Source organism: Bemisia tabaci, chromosome 3 (genome assembly GCF_918797505.1).
Source record: "Bemisia tabaci chromosome 3, PGI_BMITA_v3".
Lineage (NCBI taxonomy): Eukaryota > Metazoa > Arthropoda > Insecta > Hemiptera > Aleyrodidae > Bemisia > Bemisia tabaci.
In genome coordinates this window covers 14942343-14962967 of record NC_092795.1, presented here as the reverse complement: position 1 = coordinate 14962967, position 20625 = coordinate 14942343, and the positions used below count along the sequence as shown (strand labels likewise).

The 20625-nt window shown below is 40.4% G+C and overlaps 1 protein-coding gene across 1 annotated transcript in view; it reads right to left on the bottom strand.

The window, feature by feature from the left end:
* Positions 1 to 20625, bottom strand: part of LOC109033274 (carboxyl-terminal PDZ ligand of neuronal nitric oxide synthase protein) — a 297183-nt gene that overhangs the window by 90373 nt on the left and 186185 nt on the right. Inside the window, exons 2-4 of the mRNA XM_072297894.1 lie at positions 5144 to 5215; positions 4153 to 4245; positions 1703 to 1758 (exon numbers count right to left, since the gene is read on the bottom strand). Coding sequence (XP_072153995.1) covers positions 1703 to 1758; positions 4153 to 4245; positions 5144 to 5215 — 221 coding nt within the window. The remainder of the gene's footprint in view (positions 1 to 1702; positions 1759 to 4152; positions 4246 to 5143; positions 5216 to 20625) is intronic.

Sequence of the window (20625 nt, the reverse complement as noted above, 5' to 3'; positions counted from 1 at the left end):
ATCGCACTCTTTCGCCGCTCGCTCTCCCACGGTCGCCCTCAGGGATGCAAAATTTCATGTTTCTTGAAATTTCGAAAAATTTCAGAACATCCTTAAGGACTTTTTTAGGGCAGTTGTGTTGGCAAATGAATTTCGGTTTGTGTGGGTGCCGTTTCACATCGCACCTTTCGCCGCTCGCTCTCCCACGGTCGCCCTCAGGGATGCAAAATTTCTTGTTTTTTGAAATTTCGAAAAATTTCAGAACATTTTTAAGGACTTTTTCAGGCAGCTGTGTTGGTCGTATAGTGTCCGGAAAGGTGAAATTTCATTCTGAGCGTGTTAAAAAATACAAAAAGCAACCAAAAAAATTTGTCGGGTGAACTTCAGAGTTCTTAACCGAATCCTCAAGTTTGATAAAGGAAGTTACCACAAGTTTTGCTGTGGGCATTGAGTACAATAGTTTTGCAATGTACTGGAGCGCCGATGAATGCACTTTTTAAGGTTGATTAGTTCCGTACTTCTGAAACTAGTGTGCGGCGAATGGCGAAACCGTATGCCGGCGCGAGACGCGCACTGGCGCCTACAAACCTAAATGGATACTTCACGCATTGCGCAATGATTGAAGTATCCATTTAGGTTTGTAGGCGCCAACGCGCTGGCCGCCCGCCCGGGTATGCGCGAGGTCCCAGCTCCGGGCTCCGCACTGAAGAAACACGTATAAAATTTATTTTAGAAAAGCTGGAAGTTTCGTACATTTTTTAATTTTTTATGACTTCGGTCGACATAATTTGCCAAAATTCGCTAAAATAGTCACCGATTTAAATTAATAAATCCCAAAAACCACTCGCGTTCAAACTAAAAAATTCCCTGTCATTTTCAAAGTTTCTCTTGACAGTTGTAATCCTGCACTTGTATTACTTCAGAACCGGAAGTAACTGAAGTAAACGTTTAATCATTATGCTGCCTTCAGCGTCAATTGAAGAACGAATTGCAGAACTATCAGAAGATCAAACAATGAATTACAACGATTACGAGAGGAAACTGACTTTAAACATTTGATCGACCGCAAAATAATTCTCAAGCTTCATTTAAGCGGAAGCTTTCAAAGAGATAAATCTGTAATTGATGACGTCAATGGATTAATGAAAATGGCAGACCATCGATCAAAACAGCTCCCACTGGAAAAAAGCAAGGCCGCGATTTGTTTTACAAACTCCCTCCAATATGGTTCATTAACTTTCCTGCGTTCAACTCTCATCTCAGCCATTAATTTGCTCAACAAATGTTCTTGTGCCTCTTCAGATACAGGGTGATTCACGGATTAATGAAACTTTGAACTCACTAAATTCAAGAATAATTTTGAAAATTATCAATTTGATTTAACTTGAAACTTTAATAAAATAAAAATAGAACCAAATAAGACATAAGGATAAAATACTAAAGGTATAAGTACATAAGGCTGGAAAGTTTTAAAAAAAAAAAAAAAAAAAAAAAAAAAACCTGGAAATGCGGGACGTTTTGAGCCATCAGAGGCCCGCTTGCGGTTAAAAACACGACGAATCAGCAAAAACTTCATACGACCCTCTGGGATACGGCATACCTGCCGCTGACTTCTGGACTTGTACTTCAAGATCGAGATTTAAAGAAAGCCGTGCAAGGTTCATCGGGCGATCTCCGAGAAGAATGAAAAAATGTTATAGACTTATTTATTTTCAGAACTTACCTATAAATTGGGTGTTGCATTAATATAATATTATTTTCATCCATCCACTGTTTTTTCTGTGAACAAAAACCAAACAAAAATGGTCAAGGGGTGTTTCAAAAAATGGCAAACACAGAATGTTCCCGCATTTACATTGCATTGTATTGATGATTGATATTATTTCCCTTTCTGCCACATTAATCCAACACAGTAATTTTCTCAATTAAAAATGTACTACAAAAAGATATGAGGATTTTTTAGTTTTTATTTGAGTATTTTCTGCTGTCTAAAGGCAGGTATTTGATCAAGTTAGAATTGAAATACATTGGTCACCATTTAAAAAGGACGCAAGCAGGAGGCTTCCAACACGGAAAGGTGAACTTCGGAAGCTTCTTTTTCCCCCAGCAATAAAAGTATGGCACGGTGAAGAGTCTCTTTTGTGTGGCAAAAAGTTTTGAAAGTATGCTCCAACTTTCCATGGAAATATTAAAAAAAAAGAATTCTGAGACAGTTGAAATACAGGTTAAAGAACACCTTTTTTTTTCACTAACAGAAAAAAATTATGCCTTTACCTTCTGCCTTTTCCTTTGTTTCACTTTCATTTGTCTAACACGAACGTTGGATTTCAATTCGAACTTGTGTTTCGATGTTGACGATATTTTATGAGTCGACTAAAGGTCCCACTGTCATCTCAATTTATAGATATAGGAGAAACAGAAAGCTTTCGCTCATAATGCTTTTACACAATTTTGTTTGTGAACCTTTTCAAAAGACAGCTGTAACCGTCGCTCCCCAGACAAAGGATCGTAACACCATGGAACCCGAAATTGACGAAAACAATCCAATTTTAGACGAGAATGAGACTGCAATCACTGACCGCACTTTTGGTGTTTTTTGTGAGGAATCGGAAGAAAAGATATTAGAACCTTTAACAAAAAATTTACGACGCATTTTTCAAGTAAAACCATGTACGAATATCCACACTGGTAAAAAAAAACCTCTTGGTTCAAGAGTGCAGTTTCTTGTCGCCGGATTTAAGAGTCGGGACTCTTGTTTCAATGCAAAATCCGCTTGAATCAATGCAAAATCCGCTTGAAACACGAGTTCAAGACTCTTAAATCCGGCGACAAGAAATTGCACTCTTAAGTCAATGCAATGCGGCATTGGTCCAAGAGGTTTTTTTTACCAGTGCAAGCAGCTTTGATATCATAGTTTTCCGGACAAAGGAACGTAACTTAATTTCAAGGTTGAAATATTAACTCGAATAATTCAGATTTCTCGAGAATGAACCAGTGCAATTTTTGTCCAAACTTTTCTAATTTTTACATGAGATCAGAAGAGAAATCATTGAAATTTTCAGTTAGAAATGCCCAAGATTCTCCTTGTAAAAATGCGATTTGCGGAAAGAAATTTGGCAACATTGAAAAATAGTTACGTTCTTTCGAGAGGGTTACGAAGATATGGACTGCATTTTGCAATTTGGAACTATGAATCCTGACTCTTCTGGAAAAACGCTTATGTGTATAGGGAAACTAATGGCACATACGTTGTTTTTAAACCGGGCTAGAATTTATAGTTCCAAATTGCAAAACGTGGTCCACATGTAGTTACGTTCTTTCGTCGGGAAAACAAATAAATTGGAGGTATATGAACTAGAAAGGGGGCGATCATAACTTGCACTTTCCCACTTGATACGACTCACAAGGACAGGTTACGAGGAGAATTGCGGACAATCTACAAAAAACGAGACACTGCTTGAAATTTAGCTAGCGTCGAGACGAAAACGATTTTGTTTGCTAACATGAGCGCAGCGCGAGTAAATAAAGCCTTATAACTTTCTTGATTTGATAAAAACGGCTCGCTACGACGTCTACCTCTTCTGTTTGCATGGCTTGCACGACAAATATTTTACAATCGCACGGACGAAAAAACTGCTCCTGAAAACCGTTCTGCCGTGCTAAGGAAGAACGTCGTATGAAAATTCGAAAGTTGCCAAATTTCCTTCAATAAAATGTTTGTTTCTGAGGAAAATTACGAATATTTTTTATTGAAATGTTCAGGAATTTTAGGTGAAATTGCGAGCGACATTAACCGAAAAACTGGAAGAAACATTTACACACAAGTTTATCAGAAAATTAGAGTTTTATCAATCGAAATTTAGCAATGTCTGAAGATTCATACGATATCATTTCTTAGCACTTCAGACACCTTAAATGTATAAAGCAAACAAAACAAACATTCTTTCTTCATGTCTGACTCAACTCCTGGATTTTTAGCACAGATTTTTATTGAGTCCATCAGAGATTAGAAACTTCAACTAAAGAAAATCGCCGTCATACAGCGCACCAAAGGGTTCATATATTAAAACGTTGTCAAATTTCTGTGGATACAGCAAGAATTATCTGAAGAACTTGTGAATACTTTTCATGCAAAAATGGGAAAATTTCCCTCGTTAAAGATGAGCATATTACCTTCTTCTTTTTTCGTAAGGTTACTTTCACACCATCCGTCGATACTTCTAGGGTTACTTTTTTCTTTTTGATGCCTTTTGATTTGAACTCATACTGGAACACAAAATAAGAAGAATCATAAATACATCATACATTTGCGAAAAAATATGCACTTACACGGGAAATGCTTGGTTATAACTAGCTTATCTTTCATTGGGGATATTTCAGTAGAAATCTCCGAACCCATTGTAAAAAAATTAGATAGTTGTAGATACTGCAGAAAAATGCAAATTGAAGTAGCCCTCCTGTTAGAATCTTTTTGTAAGCAAAAAAGCGACTAAATTCTTCAAAAATCGTTGAGTTTTAGTAAGAGCGCTGTCTGTTGTGCCTCAGTCTCAAGGTGCCTCAAGCTTAACTTACTTCCAAATGTGCCATTTCAACAATCAACTCTACAGGCTACAAAATATTTCTGAAACTATTGATGTGTCTCTCAGATACAATTTTTCAGCGTCAAATATTAAAGAAGTTAAATTGATGTATATTTAATGAATTTGAACAGGAATCAGCCTGCACGTTGTAATAGCAATAGCATTGCACGTATGCACGTTGTACAGTGCGACCCATGTCTCATTTTTAAACCCGTAACTTTAGAATTAGAATACCTCCAAACATTCTGTAAATTTCTGCGATAAAGAATGTGGTATTTCAAAAAGTTTCAAAGAACTTTGCTTATTTCTTTTGTAAAATAAGTAAAATATAGGAGGCAACGGTACTAAAATTTCACTGCTTCTGATTAAAGCTGTTGAATTGGTGGTGAAAAAAATTTACAATTATTTAAAATTTATTTTCTGTTAAGAATTCTTCGAAGAAATATGTATCATTGTACATTTCCTTCTTGCCAAACGTAAAACGATTCATGCAGAATCACACACAGCAAACGCCTTAATTAAAAGCTGCGCTGAAAAATAATGGATTTTCAATAAGTTAGTATTTCAACCTAGAGGAGACTTACGCGGATTCTTCTCATTGCAGCTACTATTTCGACCCTGGTGATTGGTCTTGGTACATCTAAGGACCCAATATACTGAAACAGAGAAAGAAAAAATACATTAGTTAAGCTGAAATAAACATTGGATGTAAGAAAAACGTTTTCATGGTTGGCGAGGAGAAACTGGAACCGATGGAGATTGCTCATTTTTAGAAAGACAAATCTAAAAATCTCTGGATGCGCCAAGACGCAATGCGTCTGAATGCATGGTTAGACACGAGACTACAAAGAGTGGATAAAAAATTCACGAGAATCTCAACTCTTGTTTCTCATTGTGCTTCTTCTTTTAAACTTGGCAAAATCACGGGTGGTATGCATCAGAAAAAAAGGAAAATTCAATTGCAACCATTCGCTAAACGATATTGTGGATAATAATCGTGCATAAATGTAACGATTCGATTTTAGCTGATTTTTATTATTTTATGCTGAATGATTTTATGCTTAGTAAATATTTACCTCACATTTACGGGTTGATGATAATGTTTGTAAGGGTTAAAGTTTCAATATCGTAAAATGCAGGAGATTTTTATAAGGATTTTTATTCGCTGCATTTTGCTTTCATTCTTACAATGCACGAGGGCCCATTATATATGGCTGGAATGCCATTACCGAGTCAAGACGAGATGGAATAAATCAGATTAAAGACGTTTTTATTTCCATTAATGCCAGAAATATGGCACGGCGATCAAACGAACGAAATTAAGAGCATATACAAAAGGAATGCCATTTGCGGGGCGGAAACGCAGTCGAACTCGAGGGGGAGCGCTTGACGATGGCTTGTTTTTGCATCTCTGAACTACACTATTCCATTATTCATCACCGTTGCATTGTTGGGGGAAACGCAGCAGTTTCTTTAGAAAAGGCTCGCAGCTCCAGACTTTGCCCACATTATTTACACAAAAATGAACTCCTTTCACCGCCAATGCAATTTTGATTGCGAAACGCAACCTCTTTATGAAATAGATTGATATTTTATTACACCGCAGTGCCAGCTAGCGTCTCTTTGACATGCATCTACTTCCGTGCAACTCGAATAATTTCAAGAAGGCTTTCGTCATATTGAATGATCATTGAATGGCTTTGCTCACGACTGCTTCTTTCACCGTAATTTTACTTTCAAAAGATCCGAATTGAACTGATTATTTTACCACTGACATAAGCGCTGCTTTCATAAATTGAATAAAATGTTACAAAAAAGTACTGTTCAATTCGTTGATTATTTTCGCCTTTTAATGTTCTCTGGTATGGGAACTTGGACGCTGCAGAGTTACTTCAGAATTAGTAAAAATTTGCAACCTTTCCTTCTAACATCTTGTACATCAGTTCATTTGCGATTTTATCTTCAAAGCCCACAATGTTCCACTGAACTAAACGAAACTAAAAACTATTAGAGGGTACTCCCGCTTTGACGAGCTTTCTCGTGAAAAATAATACATGAAACGTGATTCCGGAACGTTGGGAAATTTTTTGTCTTCGTAGGGATTGAATAAGCCCGAGTTCTATGATTCTGATTGGCCACGAAGCTCAGAGACCGATTGTAATAGAGTCGGGTTGGGTTAAGTTTGGTCACGCAACTAAACTAACTTAACGGCAAAGCGGGAAGTATCACTCGAATTGAAGGCACCCCTGACATATCGTCATTTTCAATGACTAAGGCAACCCTGATAGGACTAAAAACTATTAAAGGGTACTCCCGCTTTGACGAGCTTTCCTGTAAAAAATAATACATGAAACGTATTTCCAGAACGCTGGGAAAACTTTTGTCTTTGTAGGGATTAAATAAGCCCGAGTTCTATGATTCTGATTGGCCACGAAGCTCAGAGACCGATTGTATAATAGAGTCGGGTTGGGTTAAGTTGGGTCACGCAACTAAACTAACTTAACGGCAAAGCGGAAAGTATCACTCGAATTGAAGGCACTCCTGACATTCCGTCATTTTCCGTGACAGTTCCAGGTTTTCCCCGACTGTGGCAACCCTGATAGATACCCCCATTTCACGCGACCGGCCCGTGACCGAGCGCAAGTTGCTGCACCCTGGCTACCGGCAGGTTGAAATCATGAAGCGCTCGCTATTGGCCGAGCCCTTAAAAACTCGAAAAGAGAAAACAAATAATTCCGGCGGCACTTGAGTGTGAACATGACACTTTTTATGCAAATGCCATTAATGGGGAGGATTGTGCATTTGAGCGTCGTCGTGAACTACATGCGGGCGCGGGCGCATTGTTCCGCCGAACATGTCTCCATCTCGACTGAACACGATTCGCTGCTCCGAAAACTCAGAATCACGTCATGCATACATAACTTTCCTCTCCCCGAGTTCAGTCGCTTTTAAACCGCACCCGAGCAACTTTCCAAACCCTCGGAAGAGAGAAAAAGCTTCCTGACCGTATCCGTCCGTAACAGAACGAACCCTGGCGATTTGTGTAAAGTGAAGCTAACCTCGAAACTGAAACGAAAAATTTAATTGATCACGCGAGACGTTCTCAACGGTTACTACAGGGTGTCTATAAATCGTATTCGATACATCAAACAGGTGAGATTGTATCGATATCGATTGGTTTAACACATAAACATAGCCTCAAAAGTCAATGGAGTTATCTGACGGAATGGGTTTTTTGTGATAGATTCTTTATTCGAATGAGTACTAATTGGCCAAAAGTAGTAGAATTCTACGAAATCTCATTTTCAGCTTATCTGACAAATATCCCAACATTTTCGATTGAGATTATGTTCTTTTGTTTTGAACCAAATGATACATCGAACCACTATCGAATACAATCCATTGGTAACCTGTCATTCAAATTCCTTACTTATTCAGTACCGTTTCTTGTTTTCCTTACTTTCCCTTAAATTAATTTTTTTGGCGATTCTTAAAAATCCTTGCTTTTTCCGTACCTTTTCCTTCCTCACACGCATTTTTAACTATGTATTCGGATTAGGAGAGTGGAATGATGGAATGACAAAGGAATAAACCGAAAAACACGAGGAATCGAACTGGGAACTTAATAAATGGCAATCGCATACCCCCAAAGCTACTTTAGAGTTCATCACGAAAATCTCGAATTTTCGTACCTTTTAACGGAAAATCCGTACCATTTCCGTACTTCCGCGTACCGACCGTCCGAAGTCCGTGCTTTCCCAATGTATCTGCACTTTTTCCGTACAGCAGACGCCCTGAGTTAGATTTTGATCGAGGATGAAAGTATTCTTGTATTCAGCGTCCTATCCTATGTTTATGTATGTATGTTCAATTCGTCGAATCTTACTACCTGTATATTGTTTGTTCATGTTTTTCTTATGTTCGTTATGTTGGTCTTATCAGTTTCCGCCACCAACCCACCCGACTTGCTGGCTCACAGAAGACGGGGATCCGAGATGGAGAGTAGGAAGGAAGCGATGAAGGGGAAAAAATGTGATGAGATTCCCAACTTCTCGGCGACCGCACGAACGTCAAGCTAAATCAGAAGCTCAGAAAAACGACACCGAACCAAAACACTCGTTCTTAATTAAACTTTGGCTCCGAACGATCCCTTGGTCCGTGGTTCCGAGTTTAGTTCGGGGGAATTTCTCACTGGGCTTTGCCACGCCTTTTTAAAGCATTATTTGGCTGCACGGTTGGATCCTATAAGATTAGTGAAAATGCAAACATGTGTGGAATTGACTTCAATAAAAGTAAAGATAATAATTAAAATTGGTTCTTGAAGAGTTCAGGGATAAAACTAAGCTCTGCGTGCAATGCAAATGTCAAAAGGTTGGATAAACGCCTTATCGATTTAAAACATTCAATTTAATGGTCATTGCAAGGAAATCGATTTTAAACTTCAAAATTTGTCATATTTTACTGAATAATATCTTGCATACTAAAAGCAATACAAAGGGATTGGAAGAGGGAGAAAAGAGAGAAAAAGAAGAAGAAAACAGTTCAAAATCGTGGAGGGCAAACAAAAGTATCGCGGTCAAAAATCATGATATTGATGAGGATTAAACTAATTTACACAGACTTTCATTTGATTAGTACTCGAGAAATGTTTTCTTGCATCATCACGTAGAGAGAGTACCCTAGCTGGACGAAATATCACAGAATTAAGCAAGAATCGCTCTCGTTGAGAGGATACAAATATTACTGCTTGAGTGTGTCCGAAATTGTATCATCCGTAATTGAAGGCGCTTTTCAAACGATCGTCCGAGCGCTATTCCGTGTTCATCACACGAATGAGCAATGTGCGTGGGCATGCATTGTGTGTTTGAAAAATCCTATTCTCCTTCAACTGCAAACGCTTTTCCGCAAATTATCCCATATAATAGATATCTAGAGAGTTATTTTAATGCGCAATGAACGGCATTCAGCTATAGTTTTAAATTACTTGTACACGGATAAAAAAACCTCGTGCTTGGGACCCGAGGTTTAGGTCATACGGATCTCTGAAGTTTTCGGATTGAGTATCTAAACACTTTAGGTCTAGCTGTTGAAGTTCGGATCGCACATCTGAAGTACTTTGGATGTGAGAACCGAAGTTTTTCGGATGTGAGAACCGAAATACTTCAGAAGTAAGAACTGAAGATTCAGATGTGCGATCCGAACCTCGACAGCCTAGACCTTAAGTGTTCAGATGCTCAATCTGAAAACTTCAGAGATCCATATGACCTAAACTTCGGGTCCCACGCACGAAGTTTTTTTCTCCGTGTATAAAAGGGAGTCGTTGCGGTACTTTGTAGGGCAACTCTAGAAATTATGCAGACTCAATAATTCAACTTCACACTGCCCTACGACAACCTTTTCCCCCACAGGTTCGATTTAATAAGTTTGAGCGGCGAGCGATTGCGTGGTGATCGCTGCGGGCGGTTCGCCGTCAGGGACAAAACCACGGTACCGCGCGGGAATCATGGCTGCCACACGTCAAAAAACATCCGGATTCTCATGTTTTAATAGTGTCCAACGAAATCACCGGGAAATTTAAAGTGGACGGATCGGCAGCACTGGATGGGACCCTGACCTTCTTTCTCCTCTGGGGTAAAAAAAAAAAAAACCGCACTCGCTGAAAATAATTAAAAAAGTTCCCTCTGATCGAAGATGTCCCTGTCAACTGCATACCCGAGCCTAGATTGTTGGAACCTTTGCTGCCGTTTTATTTCTTGTTTACTTCATTGCGAGGTTCGAACAGCGTGGGAGCTCGGGGTTCATTAATTTTGGCCGCGGGGAGCAGAAACGAAGATTGCGAAGTATTAGACGGAAGCATAGTTATTGCAGGAAGCTCATACAGTGAAATTGGACGTATTTACTCTAAAAAGTACAGTAAACATAAGGTTTACGTGCAATAATGCAACATGGTTCCTTTTGACATTCGGTTGTGCGATTCTTCTCTAACATTTTCTGGAATTGAGTTTTCTTTGGTAATTTTTCGATGATCAAAATTTGAAGAAGATTGCGAAGTCTTAGACGGAATCATAGTTATTGCAGGAAGCTCATACAGTAAAATTGGACGTGCTTACTCTAAAAAGTACAGTAGGCATAGGGTTTACGTGCAATAATGCAATATAGTTCCTTTTGACATTCGGTTGTGCGATTCTTCTCTAACATTTTCTGGAATTGAGTTTTCTTTGGTAATTTTTCGATGATCAAAATTTGAAGAAGATTGCGAAGTATTAGACGGAATCATAGTTATTGCAGGAAGCTCATACAGTAAAATTGGACTTATTTACTCTAAAAAGTACAGTAGGCATATATAGGATACACGTGCAATAATGCAACATAGTTCCTTTTGACATTCGATTGTGCGATTCTTCTCTAACATTTTCTGGTTTTTGTGAGTTTTTTTTGGTAATTTTCCAGGATCAAAATTTCTGCAAGCACCGACGGTTCTAATTTTTCCCCTTCCTTTTTTTTAAAAAAAATTCAAGTGTCGGAAGGGAGAAGGTGTCAATAGTTGCAACGCATAAATCATGCCCACCAAATACCTCCAAGTTGACCTTCCTCTTTTTCATTCCAGTTGTCATTTGGACTGCATTTTGCAATTTGGAACTATAAATTCTAGCCCGATTTAAAAACAACGTATGTGCCATTAGTTTCCCAATGAGCATAAGTGTTTTTCCAGTAGAGCCAGAATTTATAGTTCCAAAATTCAAAATGCAGTCCATTTCTAAGACGAAAGAACGTAACGCCGCTCGGAGGTTGCAAAATTTCTACTCATAAAACGTATTTTAATGGGCATTTCTGACTGAAAATTTTGCTGATTTTTTCCTGATTACACCTAAAAATCAGCAAAATTTTGAACGAAAACTGCAAAGTTAAGTACTTTTGGAAAAAATGAGTTGATTTGATCAATTTTGCAACCCTGGAATAGGCTTACCTTCTTTTACCTGGAGGACGACGAGATGAGAAATAACTCTAAATCTTATTAAAATTAAGACATAAACTTCAGAATACCTTCAACATGCCTTTTTGACACATTTTCAGATTAGACGAGATCAACGAACGTTTGTTTGACAATACCGAATCAAGGATAGTACAGTTGAACATGTTATAGAATTATGATCAGATGGTTGCGGCTTGTAGATCAGCCAAAAATAAGATCCACTCATGCGCTTTTTAATTGTCCGAGATCGCAATCTTAAAAATCCGTCAAGTAATCCAAAATATGCTAATACACGGTGGGTAAACAACTCAGCGAGTGTTAATTAGGCTAAAAGCAAAATTAGTAATCGTTTTAAATGATGAAAAAGTTGGGAAGGACAAATAATTAACGATAAACTTAAGCTCGGCGAAAACTTTCGAGGAGCTTAAAAGTTCCCGATCTGGGAGTTGGAAAGAAGCTTTGGCGTAATCTTCACAGGAGTGCCTGTTTATCCTGACACCGTGGAAACTCGCTCGGTAGTCGGGTCCCGCTCGCGCCTGTTGGTTCGAATCCCGACTGAGACGTTTAGGTCCGGCTCAAATCGGCTTTAGCCGAGCACTCGAAAGAACAGTCCCGAGACAAACAAAAGGGGAAGATAAATGTGGGTGACCATCAACGGTAGCACCCTTCTTTTTCACTCGCCGGCTTCTCATTGTAAGTTGCCAAACTTTTAAAGCTCTCACTTCCTTCGGGGAGGATCATTTGGTTGTTCTTCGCCGAAACCCGACGTGGAAAGGAATCTGCGTTTGGATGTCGGAGGGTCCTCGGCCGTTTAAAGACCCCACTTCCAACTTCCTTCGATTTGAAGTCTCGTTGGCATCGTCTGAAGGAATTTCAATGCGCACGAGGGCCTCTCAAAAAGGTTACAAGTCACGGCACTTTAGGGTGAATCTCGAAATTTCAGTCCGAATCGAGATGACGACTTATCAACAAGATTAAAATAGGAACGAAAAGTTTCCCATCCTTTTCTCTTATTTTTCTGCTTCTTCTTCTCCTTTTCCTCCTCATAATTCTTCCTATTTAACTTCTTCCTCTTCCTCTTTTATTATTCTTTTTGTAAATGCAACGAAGAGTGGACACGAAGAAAAAACTTTGGTTATAAGGTAAGAAATTCAGTTCGCACGGAGTGCTAATTCGGTCATACGAGCCAAACTTTAGCTCAGCTCAGATAACCGAAGTCTTTTGTAAAATAAGCTATCCTTACTAAGACCAACAAAACTATCGGTTATCTGATCAGGGGTTTGATTCCACGTGCCGAAAACTCCAGTTACCTGAACTGAAAACTTAAGTAATGCATACTAACCGAAGTTTTCTTCATCTGTGCAAGAAAGTACGAGTGAGTCATGACTGGTGCAGGCCCGAACGGAGATTGCATCGAACCTCGCCATTAAATGCTGACGGCTTACTGATAATGATGGTCTCGGAAAGTAACCTCTGGTTCATTGTGTGACTTTTTTTGGGCATGGGTCAGGGGTGCTCGCTGAGGAGGAAGTGACAACCCACTGGGCGAACAATACGCTGACTTGAGCCGGCTCACGTATCAGAAAGAGGGAAATGTATGAATCCTAAGGAGAGGGAAGGCTCTGACGGCGCGCAATCTAAGAAATCAGCTCATTAAAAGCAACGCGGATTCCAGAATCAGCCGCCACCGCACAGTGGATCGAGTCAGTAGAAGAGGTCGGACAAAATTTGGAAACTTCAAACGCTTATAACTCCTTAAAAACAGAACTTGGAGATTTTCAAAATAGTTCCATTGGTTTTCTCGTGCAATTTTCTTTCAGAGCCGACCCTTAAAAAAATGAGACGAATTAAACATCAAAATTTGCAGTTTCAGTAAAAACTTTCATGTCTGACTTTTCTAATTGACTGGATCCACTGTGCGCCGTCTGGAAGAGCGCGATCAGTGGTGAGGCGCGAATGATCGATAATCGATACCTCCCCATTTGAAGCTATGGTAAAGAATCGATTATTAAGGTGTTTCTTGCGAACACCCTGTATATCGATCCTTTTCCATAGGTTTAAATGGCAGATGAATCGAATATCGTGACGTGCGCCACACCTCTGCACGAGAGGTGCATTACGAATCATCTATCTCTCTTTTACGGCCAACAGAAGAAAGTCCTCCATCGGTCCATCCCAGCTAGTTTCTCATGAATGAACGGTAATGAACGATACAACATGAAGAATCCTAGAAAAGGATACTTGAAATGAAGATCAGAAGAGGTGGGTAAATGTTGGCATTGAACAGAGAGTATAAAACTGAGTCCCTGTAGAGATAAGATGTGTTGCGTCCAGTACTTCTGGCTTCTGGTTTCTAAGAATGTAATCTAATTGGCAGCTGTTGAGTGAAATCTAGGCGCGCAGATTAAATTCTTGCAAGTTTAACTCAAGTAGAACCCAAGGCAAACGGTCTTTAGCTAGAGCTCTTGGGGTCTAAAAAGGCAGCCAATTGACCTATGATCTCAAATTATCCAGCAGTTCATATAATTGCAATCGTTACCATCCGTCACTACACAAACTATTGAAGCGCGTCTAAGCCTTTGCTTTTAGGATCAATTTCCTCAATTTTGAGAAAAGACGCTCATCCCTACATAGTTGGCCATTTCCGAAGAATGTAAGTGACATTTTGCTGTTGTTTTTGGGCCCTAAGAGCTCCATTATTTGACACGTCCATATTTTTCCTATCCTGCAGTCTGATTGTTGAAATTTTGTATTTGTCGACCGGTTAAGACAAGATTAAGAAGAATGGAGGCATGTGATTGGTCGATGCTCTGAGTCGTGCGTTTTACTGTCGTGCCAATAAAGAATGGATTTGAGTAGGATGGGATTTGAAAGGATGGATAAAGTATCGAAAACTCAAGGGGTGCCTTTAACTCCTCGTTGATTGAACCCTACATGGGCACGAAAAAACGCACAACTCATAGCACCGACCAATCACATACCTCCATTCTCCCTAATCTTGTTTAATCCGATTTTCTTCTTCCACTAACGAATAGGGCACAGCCCTGTTTGTCAGGCCATCTAGTATCAAGCACAATAAACTATATAAATATTAACAATCTATAAATCACTGAAAATAAAGGACTCGTCAAATCTATTAAAACATCAGCTCTTCAATCATTCTCAGGAGAAGAGGCCAGCTTTGTGCGATCCGATTTTCGAACACAAAATTTCAACAATCAGGCTGCTCAGGTACTCTAAAGTCCCTTTATACTGAGAGTCAGGACAACACCCCCTCATGGAGTCACAAACGGGAATAAAGATTACACAAATTGAACGTTTTTCGTAATCTTTGATCGTCCCATTCTCAAATTCCTTTCTCCGTTCCTCCTCTCTTACGTTTGTTCCTTGCCGAACCCGTAATTCCCTGGTCCATTCCAGATTATAATCTTTACAATCGGTGAAAATGTAATCTTTATTCCCGTTTGTGACACTGTGAAGGCCTAAAATACGGGAACCAATTAGAAATGGATTCACATTGTCTTGACTCTCAGTATAAAGGGACTCTAAGGTACTCCAGCCGAAACATCACGTCACACACAAATCCAGACACCTGAAAGTTGAGAATTCCCGGAAAGACACGTCAAGATAGCAATTACAGCGTCGTGATCAAACAAGACAACATCTGACAGGCGCGGGGCGGCGAGGAACTTGCGGGGACGCCGAAGATATTACCGGGGCGCATTCAGACGTGATCCCATATTTGACACCTCGGGAAATGGGGTAGAAACCCGAGATAAAAAAAGTAAAACAGAGGCGGAACGAGGAAACGAGACTCGAGAGAGGAAGCGCACTGTGCGGGTTGCATCTGCTGCAAGTCGGGCGGGTTTTTGCGCGGAAACGGAGCATTATCTCCGCGTCGCGACCGCCTCGCCGCGCGCTAAATGATTCCGCACGTAATTCATTTCGCGAGATCGGATCGGGCGCAATATTCTTCCCGGCGAGGCCCGACTAAACGCCCTTGGATTCCGAATTTAATGTGTCGCAGTCTAGCGTTCAGATCAGGCACTATGGTCAAATGCCTCGTGAAATAGACAACTTTTGAAGAGCTACCTACACTGGAAAAAAAAAAGAAGAAAAGAAAAAAAAAAAAAAAAAAAAAAAAAACACATTGGATTTAGAGTCCAGACTCTTCAATGGTTGAATGGACTCCAGAATTTTTCACACGAGAAAGTTAACAACGCGACATGTTGAAATCATAACAACCTAACTCCTTTTTTGTCTCTTTTTTTCAAAGAGTGACTTTGTGGGTTTCTGTTAAACTCGGTCCACACTGAAAAAAAAAAAAAAAAAACACATTGGATCTAGAGTCCAGACTCTTAAAACATCGACAAGAAAAAGTACTCTTGATTCAATCAATCTAGCTTAAATCAAGAACCAAGCCTCCTAATTTAAGCGGATTTCGTTTTGATTCAAGCAAAAATCCGATTGAATCAAGAGTATAATAATGTGGTAGTAGTCATTTTGATCGAGGTACACAGGTAAAACGGAAGTGGAAGCTTACCCTCGATCACACATTTGCCACTTATTGTTAGTAGTGGAACTTCAGATAATTGTTACGATGGCCATTTCGGAGTACTTAATCCTCCATCATCAGGTGTTGTTTGCTCCACACTTAAGGATGAAAATGTCTTTAGTCACATGGTGACACGTCAATCCCGAAACCGAAATACGAAAAAACTAAAAATTAAGAAACTAAAACCGAAAAAACTAGCAGAATCGAACTAAAACGAAACAACAACCGAGGAAAATAAACGGAAAAAACGACGGTTATTACGTATCACTGTCACTCCTGAATCAAATCACGTCCTGAATCAAGAGTATTTTTTCTTGTCAATGTTTTCAAGAGTCTGGACTCTGGATCCATTGTGTTTTTCTTCCAGTGCAATTGTGTACCGTTTAATCGTAATTCTAACCTAGGCGCACACCTCACATTAAGAAAATCACCGGGAATAGGCAAAGTGCATGGGCGTTGGGGAAGGTAAGCAATAATGAAAATTCATGGGTTCGGCTCCTGACACGAGCAGAGTTCTGGCGCGGGATTTCGGTCCCCGTTCGAATGATAAATTACGACGCTACACGAGCGAAATTAAGATTGATGTCAAAACCATTCCCAAAATTCTGAAACCGGATTAATTGCTCCCCGGCTGCGATCCGCGCGGCTCGCGATCAATCAAACGCCTGCTGGAACAGCTGCCGCAACCCGCAGATCGCTGCCGCGATGATTGCCGCTGCTCTAATCAGAGATGACATCCGTCCTCGCACCGTTCCGCCGAGGAGTTCCGTGTCCTGACGAATTGAGCAACAACCAACAGCGGGACCAATCATGTCCTCGTTAGTGTCATTTTTTGGCGATGAATGCTCGCGATTTCCCTCATTTTCAAAATGGATCGGTTGCGAGTGTCACATGTACAGCGGGCTGATTCCAGGGTATCTACTAAAACAGGCTGGCCAAAAATCAGTACTTTTTCAGCACATTCCCAAGAAATCTAGTACCTTCTCAACAGAAAAATTCAATACTTTTTCGGTACCCCCCATTGACGAAATTCGGCAAATTTCAAAAATTTGAATTCCTTGCTCAAATTGCGACAAAAATGATAACAAAATAAAAAAATTCCGGACCTTTTTGCGGAATTCTGCACTCTTTCAGTACTTACGGACCGCCCTTAAAGAATCAGCACTTTTTCCGGACTTTTAGACACCCTGGATTTTTTAAATTGATGGACAAAGCTATAGACGAAGTTGACAAAAGGGATATAGGGGGATCCTATTGGTCGATGCGGGTGGTTGCGATGGATAAACGAGGTAGGTAGTAAGACTGTTCCGCGAGAGACCCCCGTAGTTAGTCCGTTGACAAAAGGGATATGAGGGGATCCTATTGGTCCATTGGTCTACAGAAACCACCCATTTCAACCAATAAGATCGCTCCATACTCCCTCTGTTCTCAGCGTGCTCAATTTTTTCGAGAAGTTTGTTAGGCATGTAAATTATTTTTTCGCCCGTATGCAGAAAAAAGATTTAGTGCTCATGAGTCTGTAGGCATTGATCATTCTTAGCTTGGTAAATTTCAAAATTGAATGTCCTTTAAAAAGTTTTTGGTTTTAAAAACACATAGAAAACTCGGAATTTTTGCGTACAGTTCTCGATCGGACAGTTCTCTCCTGAGAGAGTACTAAGCAAAAAACTCATTCGTTTAGGATTTTTGGGCTTATTAGGTTTTAATATTGACTGCGCTGAAAAAATATGGTAGATTTTACCACACTCTGACTCAGTGATACGAGTGTGGTAATTAACACCAGACTCTATAATAGCGTGCACCATATTATGATAAGTATCAACAGATTTCTGGTGAATACTACCATGATTTTGGCTATTTTCACTAAATAGTATCACTGTGTAAAAAATCAAGGAGACTTATAGTAGATGTTACCATACTTTTTTGAGTGCGATTCGCGACGTTTGATTGGAAATATTTTCTTTTTTTTCCTGTCATCAATATAATTCATAATTTGGAAAAATTTTAGCATTTTGGATAGAGATCCGGGAAAGTTCCACTATTTACAGAACCAAGCATCACCTAAACCCACTTTTCGCGACTTACGATAGGTTCGGAATACGACGTTGGCAACGCTGGCATACATCATCCTGATTGGTTCGCTCAGGTTCTCTTTTTCCCTGTGCCGGTAATAAACATCCCCTAAAAGGCAAAATGAGAGAGGGCGAAAATACAAAAAAAAGCTTGGGCCCTTCGGGACTCCCCGGGGACCCGAGCCGAGGATCCCTTTCCTTATGACGACCCTGATGAGATTCGCGCGACGATAAGTGGGCGAGACGGAGCCTAAAGGGGCCGTTCTCGGGACACCTCCGCGAGAGAAATCAAGTCGGCGTGGGAACCTGTTTTTTATGAGCTCCGGCGGAGGGAGCAATCACATCATGGAAATACAATTCCTCTCTTTCCGCGTCCCTTAAATCTCCAATTGTCACTTGACAGTCGCACGCTTGTCGCGCCGCCCGGAAAAGCGCCCGGAGAGCCGGCGGGCTTCCGTCGGGGTTCCCGCGATCCGACAGGGACGCCCGCGGGATGTGCACGGGAGCGCGAGGGACTGTATATCATTCCCTGACGCAATTTTTCCTCGCTTTCGCAATCATTTTCTCTTCAACTTATCAAATTACCGGCCGGATGTTCCGACGAGAACAACCTGGGGGCGGCTCCCAGACGCCGAGCGAGGGATGGACCCGCGCGGCTGTGTTCGGTAGAGAGGAAACGGCTGTTGCGGAAAAGCGTTGGAAAATGAATGACGCTGGAATTCTTTGGTTGGACTGGCGGAGGGGGATGGTGAAAGAAATAAACGTGGGAAAAAACCCTCCGATAAAATCATGGAAGATTACGTCAATCAAGGTGGCCAGAGAAATTAAGAATTGGAGTTTTCTGGTTTTACCAAAGTTCCATCTTACCAGTTGAGAGGCATTTCGGAGAACAATTATATCAGCTTTAGCTGATTTCTCCACATATTTTAGTCTTTCAGAGGTGAACTAAGCATGGTTCTGACTTGAAATAGAGGAAATCCACGGAAATATTTAGGGTGCCATGCTCATGACGCTTAGTATTCCATTGAAAAATAAAACGTAAAAAGAAATCCGGCTACGCGTAATTAGTTTAGGTTATTTTAGTCAGTGTGGTTGAATTTTAAGAAAATTTCCTGACTTTTGTGATAATACGGGAAGATACATAAATAAAAATGTTATTATTTTCTGATCCAGCTCGAACACAAGCTGAAAATAACTTGCAAAGCAATGGTGAAAATTCGCTGTTTTCTAGAACGCAAATTTTCTCCGACTTCTGTGTTATTTTTCCAATTTTCCATATGCTATGGGGTACACATGCTTAAATTGATCACCGGTTTATCAGGGAGTATAAAACGTCAAAACTTGACGAGACTAGTTTTCGGAAAAATTTTCTTTCGTACTTTGAGAACCCTTTTCTTGCTGATGGCCACAATTTGTGAACCGTAACTTTTCCTTTCCGCCATCTACTTGTCCCTCCTTCTCTTAAAACTCGGTTAGTAAAAAACGGAAATTTTGACACACCGGAAGCAGGTATAGGGTTTGCTTCTCGTTTATTTAAAAAAATCCCAAGCGACCAAAACTTTTGAGCCTTAGTTTACCTTACCCACCACGCCTTCCAGAGCTCGTGCGTTGTCGAGGCTCGGGCCCATTGAAAAATGAACGGTTCATTTCCTCGCCTCTCCGTGGAACGTACTTGGATAAAGTGTCCCATTCCGAGAAGCTGATCGAACTCGAGTAGTAGACGTCTCGTGCCGGCTCCTACGGGAAGAGCTTCGAGTTTCCACTCGGCGACTCAAGCAAATTAACGGAAAATAGAGAGCCCAAGACCAGGATACGACACAATTTCAACCGTGGAGCTCCGTTCCCAGCACGCTTACTTGAACACACTCCTTGTGTTATTCAATTATGTTGGATTCGACATCGTACGGTTCCTTCCTACCGAATGGCCCTCGAAATCGCCGGTTTATCCCCTCCTGGTTAATATGCAGTCGCCAGGTTTGTCAACGTCGCGGAGCCCCAGTCACTTGAGCTGCAAAATTTGCCTCGGGACTCCATAATTGGCTTTTGTGTAGCTCAAGCACTTGCACGACGAATCAGAGCGGAGGAATCGGGATGTAGGCTCCAGAAGTTTTTACAAGATTAAATTAATGCTGAATATCGTCTAACGTGTATCACAGCTATTGCCAATCTCGTATAATCTGATAACTTTGTGAGAGCTTATCCGGTTTGACTAATTGAATGATCTCAAAACGTTTGTGTTTCAGTGTGTTTCCAGAAGGATATAAACGATGAAACTACCAGACCACGTATCTTGGTTTGTGACGTTGCTTATCATACTTTATTTTTTTAATGCCAAACTATTCAACGTCAATTCTGGAAAATTTACGAGGTTTTCCTTCTCCACTCACAAAAAAACCGGGTCTTTAGTAGAAGAGCCCCACCACGGCAATATTGTCGATCAACTTTCGAGACACCCGGTGGACGCTT